This window comes from Lacerta agilis, chromosome 5 (assembly GCF_009819535.1).
Source record: "Lacerta agilis isolate rLacAgi1 chromosome 5, rLacAgi1.pri, whole genome shotgun sequence".
In the NCBI taxonomy this organism is placed as follows: Eukaryota; Metazoa; Chordata; class Lepidosauria; order Squamata; family Lacertidae; genus Lacerta; species Lacerta agilis.
In genome coordinates this window covers 90974055-90998087 of record NC_046316.1, presented here as the reverse complement: position 1 = coordinate 90998087, position 24033 = coordinate 90974055, and the positions used below count along the sequence as shown (strand labels likewise).

General features: G+C 49.8%; 1 protein-coding gene across 1 annotated transcript in view; it reads right to left on the bottom strand.

Annotated features, from left to right (window-relative positions):
- LOC117047576 (solute carrier family 12 member 9-like) overlaps nt 1-23527 on the bottom strand; it is a 93594-nt gene extending 70067 nt beyond the window's left edge. Inside the window, 6 exon segments of the mRNA XM_033150861.1 lie at nt 1800-1911; nt 3139-3246; nt 4295-4597; nt 4980-5117; nt 5792-5926; nt 23258-23527. Coding sequence (XP_033006752.1) covers nt 1800-1911; nt 3139-3246; nt 4295-4597; nt 4980-5117; nt 5792-5926; nt 23258-23456 — 995 coding nt within the window. The 5' untranslated portion in view covers nt 23457-23527.
- Nucleotides 23528-24033: the final 506 nt, after the last annotated feature.

Here is a 24033-nt window from a genome sequence, read left to right as displayed (position 1 = left end):
AAGACCACCGCTCTCCATATGAACCCACTTGGATCCTGAAATCATCCTCTGAGGTCCTTCTTTGTGTATCTCCTCCACAAGAGGTCCGGAAGGTGGCAACATGAGAACGGGGCCTTTTTTGCAGTGGCTCCCCATTTGTGTAGCCTGGTGCCTTCACTATACACCTTTAGGTGGCAGGCGGAAATGTTCCTCTTTAACCAGGCCTTTGGCTGGTTGGCATCCAATGCCCTTTCAAAACGTGGTGTGGAAGGGGGAGATTTATTGGGTTGTCTCTGTTTTTACGATGCATCTTCTTCTTCTTTTTAATACTGTGATTTTATGAGATCTACGCGTATAGGGCGGTAGAGAAATTTAATAAATAAATAAGCATAGCCTGCCCGTTGCCAGTCACCCAAGATCAGTAAGCAAGACCTAGACCACAGAGCACAGGAAAAGAAATGAAAGTCCCGCCGCAAACAAACACAGGGAGACAAATTTATTTATGTAGGGCGTGACTATCAATGGCTTCTAGACATAATGCCTAGCTCCCTGCGGTGAACGCCTGTTGCTAGGAATCGCAGGTAGAAAGAGTTCTGTTCTGCTCAGGCCCCGCTTGCAAGTTTTCCTAGATTGGCCCCTGGCCTGATCCAGCAGGTTCTTCTTCTGTCCTTATGGAGAAACCTCGCATTGAGCCAGACCGTGAGAACACCTAGTTCCATGTGGTCTCCCTCTCTCCCTCCCATGAATGGCACCTGGGCTCCAAGGTTTCAGGTATGACTCTTCCCCAGTCCTACGTGGAGATGTCATTGGGGATTGGACCCAAGGCCTTCTGCAAGCAATGCAGATGCTCTACCACTCAGCTGCAGGCCATTCCCCACATAGAGAGAGCCATACAGTAGTACATCAAGGGAGAAAGCAAAGCTGCAATCCTTGTCCCTGACACTCTTCCTTTCTAGCTGCAGGGGGGCATTCTATTCTGTGAACCACCCTGAGATCTTATGATGGGGGGGGGTAAAGGTAAAGGGACCCCTGACAATTAGGTCCAGTCGTGTCCGACTCTGGGGTTGCGGTGCTCATCTCGTGTTAATGGCCGAGGGAGCCGGCGTACAGCTTCCGGGTCATGTGGCCGGCATGACAGAGCCACTTCTGGCAAACCAGAGCAGCGCACAGAAACGCCATTTACCTTCCCGCCGAAGCGGTACCTATTTATATACTTGCACTTTGACGTGCTTTCGAACTGCTAGGTGGGCAGGAGCAGGGACCGAGAAACAGGAGCTCACCCCGTCACGGGGATTCGAACCGCCGACCTTCTGATCAGCAAGCCCTAGGCTCAGTGGTTTAACCCACAGTGCCACCCGTCTCCCGAAGGGGGGGGGGGGTATATCAATCTAATTCATAATAATTCCTTCCCACCTGCGAAGGAACTTTCAAATATGTACACGTACACAACCTGAAGTCCAAAGAAGCCCCTTTGTGAATAAGCTGGTTCCGAGCTTTAGACCTGAAAGCCTCTTAAATGCCCAGTAGGAGAGGAGGAGAAATTAAGTCTCTAGGCTAACCTGAAACTACAGGTATGAGGTCTGCTCAGCTCAGGAACCCCTTAGACATACCCAGGATAAGGCAGCTCATTTCCTCTGCCTTTGAAATGGGAGTAATTCCAGAATTGCCTTAACAAGGGGTAGAGCTGCAAGGATAAAATGCGGAGATGATGCCAGGGCAGGTTTCAGAAGTCTTTGCTCATTATTACTGTAGCTTTAAAGGGGGGAGAGTAAAGAGCTATGGGGTAGGAGCTCCCCCTGGCGGCCAGTCGCAACGCCTACCTGTCGCAGGTGCAGCTCAGCAGAACAGCCAACAGGTTGTACACGATGTAGGTGAAGATCACAGCTGTGATGGTGCCTCGTGGGATGGAGTAGCTCGGCCGCCTCAAATCTCCTGAGGAAAGGGAGGAGGGCAGGGTCAGGGACACCCAGGACAGGAAAAAACAAACAAACTCCACATCTCCCAGGCCAGAGCATCCCGCGCGCAAAGTGTTCATTTTCCTTTCAGAAGGCAGAAAGTCAGACCACGGACATAAAAACATGAGGAGCGGCTGCCGGATCAGGCCAGTGGCCCATCTGGTCCAGCATCCTGTTCTCATACGCCTTTTGTGTCTTTATCTTGTATTTTTCTGAATCACTTTGAGATCTACAGATGAAGGTGAAGGTAAAGGGACCCCTGACCGCTAGGTCCAGTCGCGGACGACTCTGGGGTTGCAGCGCTCATCTCGCTTTACTGGCCAAGGGAGCCGGCGTACAGCTTCCGGGTCATGTGGCCAGCATGACTAAGCCGCTTCTGGCGAACCAGAGCAGCGCAGATGAAGAGCAGAAGACAAATTTAATTTAATAATTAATTAATGATAATGATAATGATAATAATAATAATAATAATAATAATAGTTTAACTAAGGTCTGCAAGAAGGACGGCTTCCTGAATCTTCCAACGTTCACAAGTTCTAGTTTTAGGAGAGAAGGAGAAAACCTTTCCTCTCTCTCCACTTTCTCTGTGACATGCCTGATTTTATAAGCTGCTATCATGCCCCCTTGGACTTGCTTTTCTCTAAACCAGGGGTTGTCCACCTGGTGCCTACCGCCCACTAGTGGGTGTTTCAGGATCCCAGGTGGGCGGTAGGGGGTTCTATGGCACAAGCCGCCCAGAGTGGTTAGGGAAGCCCAGCCAGATGGGCGGGGTATAAATAAATAAATAAATAAAATTATTATTATTATTATTAGCTGAATCCTCCTTCCATCAAGCCCTGGTGGGCGGTAAGGAAATTTTACCATCAAGAAAGATGCATTAGTGGGCTGTAGGTATAAAAAGGTTGACTACCCCTGCTCTAAACCAATGAGCCCCAAATGCTGCAACCCTTCCTCGGAGGCGAGTCGCTCGCTCCATCCCCTTGCATTTTGGTTGCCATCTTCTGAGTCTTCTGCCCTTGTTTAGGCAGAGGGTGCATCTAGCTCAGCACTGCCTTCACAGACTGGCAGTGTCTCTCTGGGATTTCAGGCAGGGTCCAGGATTTCAGCCATGGAGTCGAAGCTGGACCCTTTTGTTCTCAAAGCATGCGCTCTGCCCAGTGGGCTCTGGCCCTGCCGCAAACGGCCGTGAAAAGTCTGCACCCACCTGACATGTTGGAACCGGCCATGATTCCTGTGCAGCCGTTGAACATGACGGCGAAGACGGTGCTGAAGCTCATCAGGCGGCCCGTTGTGTAATCCACACTGTAGTCGGCTGCGGGAGGCAGTGAAGAATGCATTTACTGAAACAGTTACAGGTGGGTAGCCGTGTTGGTCTGCCATAGTCGAAACAAAATAGGAAATTCTTTCCAGTAGCACCTTAGACACCAACTGAGTTTGTTCTTGGTATGAGCTTTCGTATCTGAAGAAGTGTGCATGCACACGAAAGCTCATACCAAGAACAAACTCAGTTGGTCTCTAAGGTGCTACTGGAAAGAATTTCCTATTTTGTTTTTACTGAAACAGTTTGTGTGCGGCTTTTTCCCTTGGAGAAATCCCCCCCAAAAAGCGATGGTGGGACAGACTCCCTCAGGAAGCGATGGACTCTCCTTCCTTGGAGGTTTGGATGGCCACCTGTTGTGTATGATTGAGATTCCTGCATTGCAGGGGGTTGGACTAGATGACTCCTGGGGGTCCCTTCCAGCTCTATGATAATGACGTAAGGTAAAGGAACCCCTGACAATTAAGTCCAATGGTGAATGACTCTGGGGTTGCGGCGCTCATCTCACTTTATTGGCCGAGGGAGCTGGCGTACAGCTTCTGGGTCATGTGGCCGGCATGACTGAGCCGCTTCTGGCGAACCAGAGCAGCGCATGGAAACGCCATTTACCTTCCCGCCGGAGCGGTACCTATTTATCTACTTGCACTTTGACGTGCTTTCGAACTGCTCGGTGGGCAGGAGCAGGGACCGAACAACGGGAGCTCACCCCGTCGCGGGGATTTGAACTGCCGACCTTACGATCGGCAAGCCCTGGGCTCTGTGGTTTAACCCACAGCGCCACCTGTGTCCTTGACGTACTACATACAACATACTAGAGCTTAAAAACAGACCCCTTCAAGGGTCAAAATACAGGGGAAAGAGGTACATCTTCAGCATCCTCTGCAAGCTGTGCCATGAAGGTGTCAGGCACATCTCTGTGGGGAGGAAGTTCCACAGCTTAGGGGCCACCACAGAGAATGCCCTCTCTTCCTGTGTCTCTCCCCCCTACTCCCAGCTTCTGTGCCCCCCAATAATACTTTTCAAGTGCAGAGGTGTAACTCACCAAACAGGTTGGCCTGGAGGGTGCTGTGCTTGAAGCCCGTGAAGGAGGCGTTGCCCTGCTCCGTGCTGTTGCCGTCGATGCCCGGGGGCAGTTTCACCTTGCGGGGGGCCACCACGAAGAAACTGAGGCAGACAGTGCCCAGCACCAGCATGACGATCAGGAAGATGAGGAAGGTGGCCTTGGCGTAGATGCCGGCGCCCACGAGGCAGACCAGCAGGCAGAGGAAGAGCAGGACCGTGCCGTAGAGGAGGTCGAACCAGTAGCCGCGAGGAAGGACCTGGGTGGCGCTGCCAACGCCGCCCTCTGCGGGGACAGGCAAGGAGGAGGTCAGGGAAGAAGAAGAAGAAGAGTTTGGATTTGATATCCCGCTTATCACTACCCGAAGGAGTCTCAAAGCGGCTCACATTCTCCTTTCCCTTCCTCCCCCACAACAAACACTCTGTGAGGTGAGTGGGGCTGAGAGACTTCAGAGAAGTGTGACTAGCCCAAGGTCACCCGGCAGCTGCATGTGGAGGAGCGGAGACGCGAACCCGGTTCCCCAGATAACGAGTCTGCCGCTCTTAACCACTACACCACACTGGCTCAGGGTGGGCGCCTTCGCTGCCTTGTACGCAGAGAGAGAGAAAAAAACCCTGCAGTGCGGACGGGGGTCAGCATCTCCCGGGGAGCTTCGCATGGCACTCACCTGCCGGGGCTCCAAAATCATCCACGACCGCCTCCACCAGCCCCAGGATGTAGAGCGCACTGGCACAAACGTTGGCCAAGAAGAACATTATGCCAATGCTGCCGCCGAATTCGGGCCCCAGCGCCCGGCTGATCATGTCTGCGCCCGGCGCGTTAAGGAGCAAATTAGGAGGTCAAGGGGACCCAGCGACCCTGAGAGGCAACTAATCGGCACTACCAGCCACACCCCATTTGGAGGGAGATTGGCAGCTTTTGCCACCCTGGTGCCCTCCAGGCATTTTGGACCACAACTCCCACCGGCTCCTAACCAGCATGCTGGGAGTTGTAGTCCAGGAGGGCAACAGGCCAAACTAAGGTTTGCTACATCCGCCACACAGACCAGCGCTTCTTAAACTTGGGTCTGCAGCTGTTGTTGGACTACAACTCCCATCATCCATAGCTAGTGGTCAGGGATGATAGGAGTCGCAGTCCAACAAGAAATGGAGATCCAAGTTCGAGAAACACTGACACGGATAGCTGCAAACGGGTGTGTAAAGTAGAAATTGGTGGGGCAAAAGGCTGAGTGGGAAGGGTCCCCCGAGGGTCATCTAGTTGTGATGATGGAATCCGCAGCCCACAAGCCTTGATTCCTGATATTGTTGTAGCACTGGGTAGCCCCGCCTGCCCGTGGCACTTGGCTGTGGGGTGCGGGCAGGAGAAGAAACTGCCCCGCTGGTTCGATCCAGTTCCCAGCCCCTAGTGCAATGGCTGCAGAGGTGCTAGGAGATGCTCTAAGCCCACCGGACACTCGTTGGGTCTGCGTGCGAAGGATACAGTAGGCGCCACCCGCATCCAAGGCCCCGTTGGTGGAGATGGCACACACCGACAGAACCGTCAGCCCGATGATGAAATAGGCCACCACGAACATGGCCAGCGACTGGAACAGCCCGGCCTGGCCCACCACAAAGCCTGTTAGCACGGAGAGAGAAACAGAGGAGGAAATGTGGAGGGTGGACATTGCCCCAACTTTCCTCGCCTCCCCCCAGAGTTTCTTTAGGCCACTCCTGCTCTGGAAAAAAGAGCCCCCAAGCAAGGACCTGAGTGTTAGGGCATCGACCTACCCAGCCGAAAAGAAAGACTGCCTTAAAGGCTTCCCACGTTCCCTTACCCTCCAAGCAAGTTTTTACCCTCTCAGTGAAGAAGAGGCACAGGCCCCTTTGCCTTTTCTGGTTTTGGACAGCCATCACAGGCCCATTGAGGGTATCGGTGGGCTCCTGACAAGCAAATACTTCATCAGAGCCTCATAAACAAGTCCCACAAAAGTTACTGGCCTACTTAGGGGCTCAGAGTCTGCCATGATGAGAATGCAGGTTTCTAGTCCCTAAGCAAACCGGGGTTTAAAAGTTCTATCAAGGGGACTGACAAAGGAATGATCTGCCTCTCCTCTGCCAGCCGGTTTGCTTTCCGTGTGGGTCATACAGGAAGGGGCATGCATGGAAAACAAGGGGGTTGCTGAAGGAGACACTAAGGAATCTATGCCAGCCCTGCTCACTCGCCTACCTAAAACTCCAGATCACCTTGGGTGACCCGGTGACTTGCTAAATGCATGGCTCCTTTGTAACCTGCAGACTCCCAATTAGCCAACTAGACCAATTTGTGCACGAGTTGTTGCAACACAGTAACGTGAGTCATTTTCACAGTAGCTGGGAAGGGAAGCCACAGGTTCAAACCTCGCATTCCTCTTCCGCATTCTCATTGTCAACACACCAAGCGTGGGTGCTGTCCCACACAAAAACAAACAGGTCCCTGCTCCCTAGGAGCTGACAATCTAAAACAGGCAATGGGGGAGACATGGGAAAGGGGGGAGGGAGTTAAAAGGGTACTGGAGTGACCAAATGCAGCTTTATGAACTGCATAAATTTAGTAATCTGGGGGTGTCAGATTATGTTGCAGACTGGTAATGGGTTCAGCAACAGGAAACCGAGGGCTGGGCTAAAAAAAAAATATTATTATTGTTATTCATTCATTCATTCGTTCATTCATTCGTTCATTCATTTATTAGCTATCCTAAGTTCTCAGGGTGGGTTACAGTATTAAAAACAATGTAAAACTTGCAGCTGTGAAAATAAGGTGGGTGCAAAAAACAGAGTTGTTGTATGTACCCTTGTTAACCATGGAAACCATTTAATAAAAACATTTTTTAAAAAAAAAAACATACACTTGGGATCTTAGGGTGACGGGCAGCTAGAAGGAGGAGGAGGAGGAGGAGGAGGAGGAGGAGGAGGAGGAGGAGGAGGAGGAGACAGCCAACACAGTTGCACCAGAATTAGCCTTAGGCGCTCAGATTGCCTTTTCTCAGTCAGCAATCTGGCTGCTGAATTCCATGCGGGGATGTCTGTGTGTTGTGTACGGACGAGACACAGAAGGATGTGTAGAAAACCAAGCCCTGGAGAATTTTATCACCTTGCAGTGCCTTACAGCTCTGTGAATCAAGGGATCTGTCTACTAAGCAAGCCAGCGGGAGGGAGGCACCCAGCAGGCACTGTTCCCTGCCAGAAGCCAGAGGCAGAGAGCCAAATGGGAAGGTGCAATGTGCCAGAGGGCAAAAGCTCGGCAACCGGGAACGAAGGAAGCCTCGAGACCTCCATCCAATTCTCCCTGCAACAGTGGCAGCTAACCTATCCCCTCCACAGTGGGGCAGCGCCCCAATGTTTGCGCCAGTGTTAGAAATTAGCCAGGCACCAGGCGCGTTTTGCGACTGGCACGGGTCCAATTGCGACCACGTGGAGATCTCTGGATGCCAGGTTGGCAACTGACATCTCCACCTGGCTGGCCCTTCCAGCTTTCTTAAGCAGGTGAGCCAAAGAACTTATTTATTGCATTAATCTCCCACCTTTTTCTCCAAGCATGGTTCTCCCCCCTCCTCAGTTAATCCCCTACAACAGGCATGTCCAACAGGTAGATAGTGATCTACTGGTAGATCACTGGACATCTGTGGTAGATCACCGGTAGATCAGTGGCTCCCCCAAAGAAGCTAAAAAACTTTGTCTCCCCTCAAAAAAATCAACATCTTTTCCCTGCACCCCTAAAATGGCCTAAACCACCAAAAACAGGGCTTTCCTTCCTAAAAAAAGCTCAGTGTTGCTTTCCTCCTCCCTAAAGAAGCTCAACAACTTTTATGTGAACCCCAAAAAACAGGACTTTCCTTCCTAAAAAAAAACTCAACAACTTTGACCTGAACCCCCCAAAAGGGGGTAGATCACTGCCAGTTTTTAACTCTGTGAGTAGATCGCAGTCTCTTTGGCTACCCCTGCCCTACAACAACCCTGCGAGGTAGGTTAAGAGGCTGCGACTGACTCCAAGGTCACACCATGAGATTCCTGACTGAGTGGGGATTTGAACCCTGGTCTCCCAGGTCCTGGTCCAACACCCTCACCACTAAACCACACCGGCTTCCTTCTGCTATGGGGCAGCTCTATAAATGAAGTAGGTAAATCAATAAACATGGGGAAAGCCAAGTGTCACTTTAAGAAGAATCTGATATATTCTCCTTGATGCCTGAATTTGTTTTATTCTGGATTGGTTTGTTTGAAGTTTGAATATGTTGTAAACTGCTTTGAGATGTTTTCTTTAAAATATGAAGCAGTATAGAAATGAAACAAACAAACAAATAATGCAAAAAAACAAAACAAAACAATGACAACAACCATCTAGACCAGGCATAGGCAAACTCGGCCCTCCAGATGTTTTGAAACTACAATTCCCACCATCCCTGACCACTGGTCCTGTTAGCTAGGGGTGATGGGAGTTGTAGTCCCCAAACATCTGGAGTCTGCCCATGCCTGACCTAGACATTCATGGTGAACATAACCTGCTCTGTTTAAGGTGCAATTTGGCGATTAGCTTATCTATCTGAGTTTCTAACCCCGGTTTGGACCGCCATTCTTCTTCCTGGCCCCAATAACCAAACACAGGTAAACGTACCCTATCACTCAACAACAACCCTTTAAGGTAGGCTTGTCTGAGAGCATGCGGCTGGCCCAAGGTCTCCAAGGCAAGCTGGATGCTGCCCACCTGGGGGTCCACTGATTCTGGCACAACCCTCCTGACCCACCTGCATCCATGCTGCTGCCAGAACCAGGCCAGAGCTGTCCTTTGTCTTGAGAACCCAGCCCAGATCTTTGCGGATCCCAGCTAACAATCCCTAGCAGTGTCAAACCCCGCTGTCCTATTCACGCCAGATCAGAGCCTCCCGGGGTGTCACACGGCTCTTTCTGGAACACTCCCGCCCAGCTCCACGGAACCATTTAAGCTCTAAAGTGTCGAGGCCTGACTTATTTAGATTTATAAACTCCACCGAGTTCCCTTAAGGCCTCAGAGCTGTAAAGCAAAAACAAGGTATTGATTCGAAAACAAGCCAATTGATTTTTAAATTGAGTACATATATATCTGGCAACTGAGGGAACCACGGGGCGGGAAGGAAGTGTGTGTGGGGGGGGGTGCTGTAAGAGATCTGCAACAGGCACCCACGGCAATGACACAATCACAATCTCCATCCACAGCTGCAATGGACTTCTCTAGCTGGGAGCTGCTACAATCCAGTTTTCCAGATTTACAAAATATTGCTGCTTTTCAAAATATTGCTGCTTGGGGAATTTGCCTGCCACCACAAAAGAAAAACCACCATGAGGAAACCTTGTGGAAACCCTGTAAATGGGGGGGGGGGAGAGAATTGGTCAAGAGACTCGGGGTGAAACCACAAGTTATGTTTAATAAGCAGAATCGGGGGGGGGGGTTGGTTGGTTTTGGTTTTAAACACAGATTTTACAACTGTGCAAATTAATTTGCCCGTTTTGGAAACCCCATAATAAAAAAGGAACAAAGGAAAACCCAAATGAACAGAAACGTGTTTTGCTCCTGGATTAAACCCTGTTATTGGTGGCGGTTTCCCCATAGGAGTCACTCACGAGTTCTTATCTGCTATCCAGCGACAATTCGTTTATCAATCTGCCATAAAGGAAAAGGTAAAGGTACCCCTAACCGTTAGGTCCAGTCGCGGATGACACTGGGGTTGTGGCACTCATCTTGCTCTAGTTCAGTATAATAATACAATCGTACCTTGGTTTTCGAACACCTTGGTACTCGGACGTTCTGGCTCCCGAACACTGAAAATCTGGAAGTAAGTGTTCCATTTTTTGAATGTTTTTCGGAAGCTGAACGTCCGACACGGCTTCCGATTTAGTGCAGGAAGCTCCTGCAGCCAATCGGAAGCCGCGCCTTGGTTTCTGAACGGTTTCAGGAGTCGAACGGACTCCCAGAATGGATTATGTTCAAGAACTAAGGTACGACTGTAATAATAAATATCCTTGTAAAAGAGATGGCACCTAGACATTCTGTTGTGGCAACCATAACCATGTTTAAGGTGCCATTAGATGATTAGCATATATATCTGAGTTTTTAACACTGGGAGAAGATAGGGTCACGGGGCTGACCAGGAGAGCCAACCTGTTCTGGCACCACACATCACCTTTGACAGGTTTCCAGAGCAATTCTGTGCAGAAATCCTGCAAAGGGGAAACAAGCTGTTGACCTCCACATGTTGCCGGCTCAGCTGGCATTGGGCAAACACGCAGACCAGGAAGTGGGGCCTTTCCCCTTGCAACCACAGGTTGGGTGTTTTGTGGTGGTGGTGGTGGTGGGGAATTACTCAGCCACCCTGCCCTGACAGCCCGAGATTTCCAGAAAACCTCAGCAACAGAGCGAAAGGAACACAGCCAGCACAGGGTAAAGAAATCAAGCCACTCCTTCCAGAGCTGTGTGGGGAAAGTCCAAAGTGTCTCCACCCTGGGATTTTCACGCTTTCGATTTCTCTTTGGTTTGTTAGTTTTTTTAAAAAAAGAAGAAGAAAGAGGACTTTCATAAGATCACAGAGTTATTTGAGAACAGAGGCAGCCCTGTCATAAGGCAACATGACGAAGCTGCCAGAAGGGAGGGAAAGAGATTTGGTCTCCTGTAACAGTAGCAAAATGGACTATTTAGACCCATCCACGTGTCTCAACTGACAGGGAAGTTCTGCTGAGCAAGACCCACTCATTTCAACTGAGCTTGTGCAAGGGAACTTCCCAGTTATTAGCAGGGAGGGTGGGGGGGGGGGGTCCAACTGGAATTTCCACTGCAAGCACCAAAATGTCTGTGACCGTTTCCCCATCCTAGATCACGTATAAGTCTCTGCCAGGTCCCACAAAAATCACTAGCATAAAGGCCACCAGTCCACCTTAAGGCTCCAAATGGTAATTAGTTCATCAGCAGAACAAATCCCATTCTTCATGCCTCCAGATCCAAACAACGTGATGGAATCAAGTGAGGTAGTCGATTTCAACCACTTCAGCCCATAGGTGGGAGATGGGGTTTTTTTTGGAAAGGCTCCCGTTTCCCAAAAAAGAAGGGGAAATAAAACGCCCGCAAGTAGAAATCTAGGGAACAAGCTAGGCAAGAGCATTTCTCCGTAATGTACTCTGAAGTGCCACATCCCACAGACCAGGCCTATCACTGCTATGATCATAGGATGAGACTGTTATAAAAATTAGGTTCAACCCCAGAAGGGAGTCCACGAACCCGGGGGAGAGCCTTAGTAGGACTCCCCTCCTCTCAAGAGCACTTATGAATAAATAGAGATGATACAGAATCTCCCAAGGCAAGGCGATAGCCCTTTATTTGAAACTGCTGCAGCAGGGTGTCTTGCAAGCAAAAGACCACGAACAAAGGCGCGCAAGCTCCTATATAGACTTTTGAAATTGCCCCCCTCCAGCTCAAGACCACCCCTCCATACATTAGAATTACATCACAAATTGGGAGGGTCTGGTAGCAGTGATCTGAGCATCTTGGACCCTGCCCCCATGTCTCCACTTGCCCTCCACCAAAAACCCATCAAGTGAAACAAAAGATATTTACATTTCCCTATATCCCAGCCAAGTTAATCACACCCTTTTGTCTGACACTCAGATATCAGGATGCCAGAGATTATCACTGCTGAGTAGCTGGAGGGGCAACCCCCCCCCCCCCTTTGTTCCTGAGACAAAGAAATACTTGGTCAGTTGGGAGTCAAAATGGAGTGAGGCCTGTCTTCCTGTGCTGTTTTTCAGACATGTGGCCTTATTTGTTTTGGTACATTAATAACAATTATTATATATAAATAAAATACCTTAAAATTCTTACAAGACCTTTCAATAGAGGCACATGCTTTGCTTGTGTACAAAGTAACAGGTTGAATCCCCAGCATCTCCAGTTAGGAAAATCTCTTCCTACCTGCCGGCCAGTGCAGACAATACTGAGCTACATAGGACAATGAGCTGCATAAGGCAGATTCCTACAACTGTGTGCTTGAACTGTGATGATTTCTAGTGTGTGCCTGGGCGGCCAATGGAGACAGGCAGAAATGTAGCCTATGCTGTACAAAGGGTCAGTCCTTGGCTCCACCCACTTTTGCCTCTAGCCACGCCCCTGAGCGGCATGCAGCCCCCACAAGTGGGAATGCGGCCCTTCGGATGGAAAGGGATTTCCCTGCTCCAGTTTTGAACATAACAAATGCTAGAGTTCAGCTATCCCTCCCTATGTATCAACACCTCCCATTGTTTCCCATATCTTTTATTTAAAGTAGTATTTATTGCTTGAAGAAGTGGAGGGAAGGATCCTTGCTGAGGCCAAGCACATGAAAATTGCCTTTGCTCTAATTAATCCTGAATCAAGGGCACCACTGGTGTCAGTTTCCTACCCGTCAGGCCCTGGCTAAGGCAGCCGCCCTTCCAAGAAAAGGCTTCCCTTGCCCCCAAGCTGTATATTCTGTACCGCAACGGAGACTGGAGATAATGCTACCTGCAAGACTCAAAGGAGGAAAAGGTTTCTGCAGGCAGATTTTGCAAGAGGGATGACCCTGATTGACCCCCGGCTGCTTCTGGGGGAAGCTAAAAGTGATCCAGAAAGGAAGATGAGCAGAGAAAATGGATTTGAGCCTCCTTGCAGAGGAGCTCGTGGGCTGTAGACGCAGCTTTAAACTGTCCCCAGCTGCCCTGAACAAATCTGTGGAGGGTGTGCCCCACAGACACACACACCCCGCCAACCACGCGGACCTGGCAAAGCGAGCTGCCCAATTTCTTCCTCGCTAGGGAGAGGAAATTTGCGGCTCGGACTCTGCCCTCTGCTCAGAGCTGGCCCTCGCTGCAAACAGAGGGGATCCCAGGATAATGAGCAGATCCTGAGTCATAAGGAAGATCAGGACAGTTCTCAAAGCACCCTGTGTCCTGTTTCCCCCCCATGGGGTTCAGATCAAAATATTTGAGAATGCCTGCAAGGGAATGCAGGGTGTAACCGCACTGCATTCCTGGCCTTTGTTAAAGCTGGCATATACTGTCCGACTACACAGATCCCGGATTAATTTCTACAGTATACTATTGGTATTAGTTTCTCCTTGATTAAGGCTGCAGTCCCATACACACTTGCCCAAAGTATATTCCCACCAAATTCAATGGAACTACAGTCTTTTTTATATATAAAAAAGAGGACAGTCTGAGCCTATTAGAACATGAAGGAAACTGGGGGGAATACGTTATTCAAAATGAACAACTTTTTTCAGACTTGTATAAGGGATATAGGAAGTAGTGCAGGAAATGGAGCTTTTCTTTGTATAGAATCCATTTTACCTTCACCACAATTAACACACACACACACACAAATTGTTATCTTCAGGCTATTTGCTCTGCATTCTGTTTGTTTTCCTTTCCGGATCCTGCACAGGACTCCCTCAACCAGCAGTTGTTGTTGTTGTTGTTGTTTTAAATAAACAATAAGCTTAATTAGAATAATAATTAACATAATGTCGCTGTAAGGTTTAAAATGTAGCTGGAGAACTGTGATCTTACAAAAACTTGGCAAGAGAGAATATTTCTACTTCAATAGGGCTGGGGGGCTGGGGGGGGGGAGAACAGTGGAAGGCACTGAAATCACAACTGGTTGCCACAGCTGACTTTTTCATATGGACTAGAAAACTTGATTTGCTTAGAAAAGCCGATGCTCCAGATTCTGGGCCCAATCCCAAACCTGAAGACTGCATGCACACATAGTGGTGTTGCAGAATTTCCCCCATAGTTGCGCAAGCACAAACACGACCCCACACCATTCCCCATGACAGAACTGTAGAGCAAATTGGAGACTGCAGCAATCGCGTGTTGAAAAAGCAGAATTGAAGAGTTTCAATGAGCGGTGAAAATGAGGAAGCCAGATTTCAATCCCAGAGTACTTCTAAACCAGATGCAACGAAGAGCAAAACTACCAAGCCAAATCTGTGGGAACTGAAAGGCTCTGAGGCCAAAGTGCTTGCATGACCCACAACTTCAAATCCCCAGTCTGCCCCACACAAAGGTCAAAATCTTAGAAACAAATAACTGTTGAATTGGAAGGTACCCCAAGGGTCATCTACTCCAACCCCCTGCAATGCAGGAGTCTTTTGCCCAACGCGGGGCTTGAACCCATGACCCTGAGATTAGCCATACCCTACTGACTAAGCGGGTGGCGCTGTGGGTTAAACCAGTGTTTTTCAACCTTTTTTGGGCAAAGGCACACTTGTTTCATGAAAAAAATCACGAGTCACACCACCATTAGAAAATGTTAAGAAATTTAACTCTGTGCCTATATTGACTATATATAAAGTAATTCTCTTGAATTTTTCAATTTTTCCCACGGCACACCAGGCAACATCTCGCGGCACACTAGTGTGCCACGGAACAGTGGTTGAAAAACACTGGGTTAAACCACAGAGCCTAGGGCTTGCTGATCAGAAGGTCGGCGGTTCGAATCCCCGCGATGTGGTGAGCTCCCGTTGCTCGGTCCCTGCTCCTGCCCACCTAGCAGTTTGAAAGCACGTCAAAAGTGCAAGTAGATAAATAGGTACCACTCCGGCAGGAAGGTAAACGGCGTTTCCATGCGCTGCTCTGGTTTGCCAGAAGCGGATTTGTCATGCTGGCCACATGACCTGGAAGCTGTACGCCGGCTCCCTTGGCTAGTAAAGCGAGATGTGAGCCCAGGGTTGGACACGACTGGACCTAATGGTCAGGGTCCTTTACCTTACTGACTAAGCATAAGTGGGTTTTTGCAAAGAAGACTGTTCAGATTACTCAGGCAAGCGAGTCAAGCCAAATGATGGCAGTCTGATTCCAGCACAAAGAACCTGCATTTCAAACAACAGAGCAGCTTACGAACAGACTTATATTTCAAATATATTCAAAACCGTGTGCCTTGTTTTTGAATCTTACACTAGCACTTCTTCAGACGATAGCTGGAGCATCTGCCCTGCATGTAGAAGGTCCCAATCCACAGTGTCTCAGGTAGGGCCAGGAGAGACTCCTGCCTGAAACCCAGAGAGTGGCTGCCAGTCAGAGTGTACAATATTGAGGTAGGTGGACCAAGTTTGACTCAGTATAAGGCAGCTTCTCACACTGGGGAGAGAAAGGCTGAAGACTGAACACGGATGATCGCTTAGTGAAGGAGGAAAAAACGTGATCCAACGTCTTCCTTTCTCCCTCCAAAGAGGTGCTTCCATTTCTTGCAGGCCTGCCGGATTGCTTTCTCATGGACAGACGTTTCTCGTAATAAATAAATGTGACCCAACTAAAGCAGACACTCCATCTGTAGCCATCTCAGCAAGAGACTCCGAAATACTGCCTGCTCCTCTGAGAGGGAGGCCAGCAACGCTTCAATCATTTGTATCTCACTTAACAGAAATAAATCTGAAATCTTTTGAAACAAGCAAACAACATCAAACCGACTTAAGTGCTGACTGTTGGTGACGGTTGCTGCATCTAGATTTAGAGTGCAGTCAGACACACAGGTGTGCAAACTTCATCCTTTGGCGCAAACGTTTTGAACTCTTGAAAACACACGCGCGTTTTAACAGAGCCGACAACAGCCGTTTCGATCTAGCCCTGCTGCAATGCTTCCGTTCCTCTGAGCATGCAAAGAACTTGACATATAATCGAAAACGTATTTTGAAACACACACACATCCTCGCTGCCACCATATGTGCAACTTGGTGCCTCCCAATTTAAGAGGACTCCCCCAAGGCCAGGAAAGCCTCAGCCAAATCAAACCAGAAAGTCTCTTGAAGAAGCCACAAGACTTTTGTTTCAGCTGCCAACAGATTAACACGGCTACCCTCTGGAAGTCATTTCTGCAATTCGGTGCTCGGGGTTGGAGGGAGAAATCTTCCGCGTTCTCCAGCTGGTGGGATGTATGTTGGTCAGTTCTATGCCAGTTACAGGTGGGTAGCCATGTTGGTCTGCCATAGTCAAAACAAAATAAAAATTTCTTTCCAGTCGCACCTTAGAGACCAACTAAGTTTGTTCTTGGTATGAGCTTTCGTGTGCATGCACACTTCTTCAGATACACTGAAACAGAAGTCACCAGATCCTTAAATATAGTGAGGGAGTGGGGAGGGGTATTACTCAGAGGGTGGTGGGAATGGGTGATAAGGTGATAGGTGTGGAAAACCTGTTGACTACTCTTAACAGCTGCAATTAGTCTTGCAGGGAAAGGCAAGGGGTGAGATGGCTAAAGATAGCTTTGTCATGTATAATGAGATAAGAATCCAATGTCTTTGTTCAGACCAGGTCTCTCCATGGTTTTTAAGTTTGGTAATGAGTTGCAATTCAGCCACTTCTCTTTAGTTCTATGCCAGACACACTCTCTACAACTGCCACCCCTCACCCCCTGGATTTCCAGAGTTGGGCTCTTGAAGCTGGATTACTTTTGGGGCGCTACTGCACTTATAGAATCATAGAATTGTAGAGTTGGAAGGGACCCCAAGGGTCATCCAGTCCAACCCCATGCAATGCAGGAATGTACCAGTAATGACAGATGCAGGCCCTGGGGGGGGGGGCAGGGTCTGTTATGGGGCTGTCAACAGGAGCCTAGCCATGCTGTCCTCCAACACTGGAACTGCCTGAGAGAGATCTATGGAGGCCAGATCCACCAATGGGCATTAGCTGTTGCTGGCTAAATGGAACCTCCGCATATAGAGGCAATGTATCTGTCAATAGCTACAGCACATGGAGAAACTCAGCAAGGAAGGGCTGTTGCTGTGGTCTTCCCAAAACATCTGGCTGGCCATTGGGAGAAACAAGATGCTGGACTGAGCAGGTTTTTTGTGCCTCTGAGACGGTGCCTTAATCCAGTTGTGGTTCCAGCCCAGAACTTACAAATAACACCACCTCTCGCACAGCCACCCTGCACACTTAATTAACACCAAGTTGCAGCCTGAGTGCTCCATTACAGCTGCAGAAAGATATTAATCAAGACGCAAGGGGATATAACGACCGGAGTGACCCCCGCTGGCCCAAAGCCCAAGAGCGAAGGCTTATTACTGCCAGCACTTACAGGCTCGCTTCCTTCATTTTCCCAGCTGCCACAACCATTTCTGAGAGAAAGCACTTTGCGATCGAACATCAGGTGTGTGTTTGGGGGGGGGGGGCGAACAGGCACATTTGCTTCCGCTCAAGCAGACTGTAGAAGCTGGTCGCAGCAAGAGAGGATCATAGGATTGTCGAGTTGGAAGGGGTCCCGATGAACATCTAGACCAACCCCCTTGCAATGCTGGAAAAATAGCTAAGGAATCCCTGGCAGATGACCCTGCAACCTCTGCTTAAAGATATCCAAGTTCAATTCCTCAGCATCCCCAGGTAGGGCTGGGAACATCCCTTGCCTGTAACCATGAAAAGCCACTGTCAGCCCATGTGAAGACAGCTAGTGTGGTGTAGTGGTTGGAGTAGGCCCAGGGAGACCAGGGTTCAAATCCCCACTCAATCATGAAGCCCACCAGGTGAACTTCCTCTCAGCCTAACCTACTGCAGAGGACAGTTGTGGGGATTAAATGAGGAGAGGGAGAACCATAGACCTGTGTTGAGCTGCAATAAAATAAATAACCAATTGGTCTGACATTATGGGATGTTAGGGGAGGAGTGGTACCTCTGGTGGGGGACACATCATGCTCCTTCTGGGGGAGTTGGTCCACCTTTGGTCCCCACCCTGCACTCAGCTCTCACCCCTGGCTCCTAGAAGCTGTCAGCATGCAACAGCATCCAAACCCCAGGAAATGGCTTTGACTGGCTGGCTAAACCAGGTGAGGGGAGCTGATGGGTCTCAAAACTTCAGTGAGTCAGGGACTTCTCCTGCGAGTGAAGACAGGCTCTGACCGATTGTGCGGATGAGCCCAATGGTCAAGACGGTGGTTTCTGCACATGCTGTCGAGGGAAGTGAGGCACAGATGGGGCTTGTCAACCTGCGAAGGTGGCCCACCTAGGAGAAGGAAAACTCTGATCCTAAAGCTCTGCTGCCTTGTGGGATACCTTTGGAAGAAGAAAAACCTAAGGAGTAAACCAGAGCTTTCCAAACTGCATGTCTTGACACGTTACTATGTTGGCTGCAGTGTGTGGTTGTGTCGTGTGAATGCTCCCCGAGTTCCTCCCGGGGCTGGAAAGGAGTTAGTTTAACCTCCGGTTTGCTAGTAAAACTGAATTACTGTGTCGTGAACAAAATAGAAAATTCTTTTCAGTAGCACCTTAGAGACCAACTGTGTTTGTTCTTGGTATGAGCTTTCGTGTGCATGCACACTTCTTCAGATACCCTGAAACAGAAGTCACCAGATCCTTAAATATAGTGAGGGAGTGGGGAGGGGTATTACTAAGAAGGGTTGTGGGAATGGGTGATCAGCTGATAGGTGTGGGAAACCTGTTGACTCTTAAAGGCTGCAATTAGTCTTGCAGGGAAAGGCAAGGGGTGAGATGGCTAAAGATAGCTTTGTTAGGTATAATAAGATAAGAATCCAATGTCTTTGTTCAGACCAAGTTTCTCCATGGTTTTGGTTTGGTAATGAGTTGCAATTCAGCAACTTCTCTTTCCATGCTATTTCTGAAATTCCTTTGTATTAAGACAGCTACTTTGAGATCTTTTATAGAATGTCCTGGGAGACTTAAGTGTTCTCCTACTGGTTTCTCTGTCTTGTGATTCCTGATATCAGATTTATGTCCATTTATCCTTTGGCGTAGGGTTTGGCCTGTTTATCCAATATAGAGAGCTGAAGGGCACTGTTGGCATTTGATAGCACACACAATGTTGGAAGATGAGCAATGATGAGCAATGTTGGAAGTGTCGTGAAATGACGCATGTCTAAAAAGTGTGTCGCCAACATGAAAAGTTTGGAAAACTCTGGAGTAAACCATACACAAATGTAGAGTGCAGTCCCTAAGATGGTTGGATGGCTCCTTGGACACCTCCTTCCAGCAACACCTGCAGCCAAGCTGGTGATTTGCTTTCCTTTGGACCCCATCAGGGAGGCCAAGAGGGGGGTCTTGTCATCTGGGCAGCCCAGGATCGCCAGACACGTTGCTCAGGTTTGCACCACAGAGAGGTAACTTCAATGCTGCTAACACAGCAGTTAGACTTTGCCCCCAGAGACGCACTCCATTGTCTCTCAAGACAGACGGATGCCAACAACAGGCTGCCTCAATCCTCCCTGGCTCAACCCCGGACACCAGCTGCCTATTCCCTCCCAAGTCCAATTCAAGCTGCTGGGTAAAGGCCCAAAGGCCATCCCTCCCCAACCTGGTGCCCTCCAGATGTTTTGGACTACAACATCTCCATCAATCCCAGCCTGGTTCCCTGCAGGCGCTTCAAATTCGCCAAAGGCGGGTAGGCCAATGAGTAGTTATTTACAGCCCAGAACAGAGGTGGGCATTTGGAAAGGGGTTAGGTAGCCATTACTGCAACAACATGAGTGGGGCAAGTCCATAAGAGGCGACCAAAGGAGAGACCAGAGCAGAGGTGCTGCGGTTGTTTGTAAGGGTTTTAGAAGAGGAAGGTAGAAGTTTACTGCTGAAAGCGTGAGAGTATTAACAGAAGAGGGGTCTTTGTGGGGCACAGGCCACTAGTGCAGGTAGTGTGAGGGCCGAATGCGGTGATCAGGAACCCTAGAGTGACACTGCATGCAGGCGCCAGATCAGGAAAAATGTTCTAGGGAGTAAGGCTAGAGGGTGCAGCTGAACTCGAGGTCCCTCCAAGGCAGGCTTTAGAGTGGATATGGGTCTTGTAGGACAAGAGGGTGTGGCAGGAGAGGGTGGCAAATGTGATGGGAAGATGCAAGGGCCATCAAATAAACATTTAAATATTTCAGTGTGGCACAGTACAGTATAGTATAGTATGTTGTTCAGTCGTGTCCGACTCTTCGTATAGTATAGTACAGCAGTACAGTACAGTACAGTACAGTATAGTATAGTATAGTATAGTATAGTATAGTATAGTATAGTATAGTATAGTATAACAGTATCTTTTTTATTTGCCAAATAGGGGTAGATGTCTTTCCAAAAGGAGAGCAAAAACATCAAGTGATTCGGAAGAAGACCAGACAAGAGAAAGGCTTCTTTGTGTTGATGAGATGGTGAGAGTTCCCAGCAAAAGCAAGCTCATGCCTCTCATTGAGTTTGTATACATCCTTAAGGTACATAAGGTGGAAGGGGTCTCGGGATGCTACAGAGAGCCCCGGCCCCACCTCACCAGCAGCACTTCTTCCTCTAAGGGGGGGGGGGGACAGTGCGTCTCCAGCGGGGAGGGGCAGGCAGTTCCCTGTCTTCAGAGCAGAGGCTCTGGGGGTGCTGGAGAGACCCTGCACTCCCCTCACGCCAGTTCCGTAGGGAAGGGAGGTGGAGATTTGGGATTCCGAAATTCTTATGTTGGGGTCCCAGCCGGAAGGGGCCACTCCCGGATTCTGCGAGTGACTGATACAGACATGTACTTGTAACTCTGCGCTGTAAATAGTATGCACAATAAACCTCTTAAAAGACAGGTCGGAGTTTTGCCTGGTTACTCGCGAGAAACAACACCACGGACCTTACAATTATATTTTGGAAATGATTTCTGCTCTTACGTAGCTGCATTGTTTTATACCTTCTGGGTGTCCTGTGATCATAAGGTAAAGGACCCCTGGACAGTTAAGTCCAGTCAAAGGCGCCTATGGAGCACGGCGCTCATCTCACTTTCAGGCCAAAGGAGACAGCATTTGTCCACAGACAGCTTTTTGGGTCATGTGGCCAACATAACTAAACCACTTCTGGCGCAAAGGAACACCGTGACAAGAGCCAGAGCGCATGGAAATGCAGTTTACCTTCCCCGCCACAGCGGTACCTATTTATCTACTTGCACTGGTATGCTTTCAAACTGCTAGGTTGGCAGAAGCTGGGACAGAGCAACAGCAGCTCACCCCGTCACGGGGATTCGAACCGCCGACTTTCCGATCAGCAAGCCCAAGAGGCTCTGTGGTATAGAACACAGCACCACCCACGTCCCTTACTTTAGGTAAAGGTAAAGGTACCCCTGACCATTAGGTCCAGTCGCGGACGACTCTGGGGTTGCGACGCTCATCTCGCTTTATTGGCCGTGGGAGCCGGCGTACAGCTTCCGGGTCATGTGGCCAGCATGACTAAGCCGCTTCTGGCGAACCAGAGCTGCGCACGGAAACGCCATTTACCTTCCCGCCAGAGCGGTACCTATTTATCTACTTACACTTTGATGTGCTTTCGAACTGCTAGGTGGGCAGGAGCAGGGACCGAACAATGGGAGCTCACCCTGTCCTGGGGATTCGAACCGCCAACCTTCTGATCGGCAAGCCCTAGGCTCTGTGGTTTAACCCTTACTTTACCTGTGATCATATTATAAATAGTTGTGTTCTATGTTTACACTGCCACAAGTTGCTGCTTCGGCCCAGTATACCTGAAGGAGCGTCTCCACCCCCATCATTCACTGAGGTCCAGCGCCGAGGGCCTTCTGGCGGTTCCCTCCATGTGAGAAGTGAGGTCACAGGGAACCAGGCAGAAGGCCTTCTCAGTAGTGGCACCCGCCCTGTGGAATGCCCTCCCATCAGATGTCAAGGAAATAAACAACTATCTGACTTTTAGAAGACATCTGAAGGCAGCCCTGTTTAGGGAAGTTTTTTATGTCTGATGTTTTATCACTTTTTTATTATTATCATTAATTCTGTTGGGAGCCGCCCAGAGTAGCTGGGGAAACCCAGTCAGATGGGCGGGGTATAAATAATAAAGAAATAAAATTAATTATCCAATGTATTTCTTATCAATGAAAAATTTGGGGTGGCACGAGAAAGTGTGGCCCAGAGAAAAAAGTTTGAAAACCACTTACTTAGGGTGTTAAGGAAGCTGGCATTTGGTGGGGTTGGTGGGGGAAGTTGCCAGGCTAGTTAAAAGGCCCCATAGTAGAGCACTGATGTGCTAGATAGCTATGGGTTAGTGTAGGAGTTAGGACCTTATGAGGACTTATAAGACTTGGGTTAATTACAAGGTGCTGTTGGGCAGGGTGCCCTGAAGCCAAGAGGAAGTCAGCAGACAGTCACTAGGATTTAATTCTCACTCCAGAAGTCAGCTCTGATCTGTTCCACTCCAGGCAGCAGAGTTGTTGGCAGGGAAGTAACATGACCCAAAGCATCTCCATACACATAAATGATAAACCCCCGCCCATAGAAACCTAGGATCACAGGGAGAAGGGTTCTAGCCGACATTGCTCCCTGAGATGCTAGCTTTTTATGAACAGGGGGCGTATTTTGATATATTTGGGTAACATACTATGAGGAACATCCTCCTGGACACAGGATTATTGCCTCAGGGAGAACCAGGCTTAAAAAGGAAATACAACAAGTTCAGGGGAAGAGGCGGCAACCTCTGCACAGACTGAGCTTTAAAACAGATGTGAAACAATATTTAACACGTTTATGTAGAGCCTTCATCTCAAATGCATCTTCTCACCAGCAGCAGGGAATCTTGTGGTTTAGGATATTACTGGACTACCATCAGCCCTGGAGGGTCCCTCCTGCCCAGTCCCTGCTGTACAACAGCCCTGCAAAGCAGACCGGCACTGTTCCCTTGCCACCCCAAGGCAAGTTTCCAGTGAGGGACTGGAGATCCCTGGCTCACCTAACGCCTACAGCGGCAACGATGAGGCTTGAACCAAAGGGCTGCTCCCTGCCCTGGTTCTCCAGCTCTGAGAGCCAGGTTTCCTGAGCATAGGAAAAGTGCAGCGCTTGCCCGCCGCCTCCAAACTGAGCTTTTCGGGTCAGGCGGCTTCTTATGGCGCGATACGGTCTCCGCCACGCGCGCTGAACTCGATTTTCGAACTAAATAATAAAAGTAATAATACTACTGATAACAATAATAAGTCAGATTCCTACAGCCACGCTGGGAAAGCCCCACTCACCGAGGCGCAGGAAAAGCACCACGCTGAACATGGAGAGCAGCGTGGGCACGACGACGCCCAGGAAGGTGGGCAGCTTGCGCGCCCCGGCGGCCCTGGCCGTGGACGGCTCCGCTTCCATCGAGACGCTGCTGCATAGCCGGTAATTCAGCAGCGGGCTCCGCTCCGACGGCCCGACGGAGCCTCCCGCGGGCCGGGGCATGGTCTCGGCTCGCTACGACGGCGCTGTGGCGCGCGGGACCGGACGGGACGGGACTACGATGGCCAGCCCCGCCGCCGGCACCTCCCGGGCGCAACCGGCCCGCCCCGACGCGCCGCCTCCGGCACCGCCCCGATCCCCGCCTCCTGCCTTGACGGGCCGGAGCGAGCTTGGGCTGGGGCTCCTTCTGCTGGGGAAGACAGCTTCCCTTTTACTCGGGAGTAAAAGGTCTCTCCCGAAAGCGGAGCTGCTTGCGTAGCGCGGAGGAGGCAGAGGGAAGCCGCCGCCCGAGCCACTTCCACGAGCACGCACGCGTACATGCACGCACGCAGGTCTACTCGGGAGTAAGTGGTTCCGCGAGAGCCGGGGGAGTTTCTGCTCCGGATCGAGTGCAGCACCCCCCCGCGCGCTGTTTTGGACGGGTCGACTTACTCCCGTGCAAAAGCGCGTGATGGGGACTTTTGCTCCTTGCACAGTCCGCGCTTAAGGGCAAAGTCCTAACAGCGGCCCGAGCCCGTGCGTGTTTACTGGGAAGCAAATCCCACAAATTATGCACATGTGCGTGCGTGTTACTTCCGAG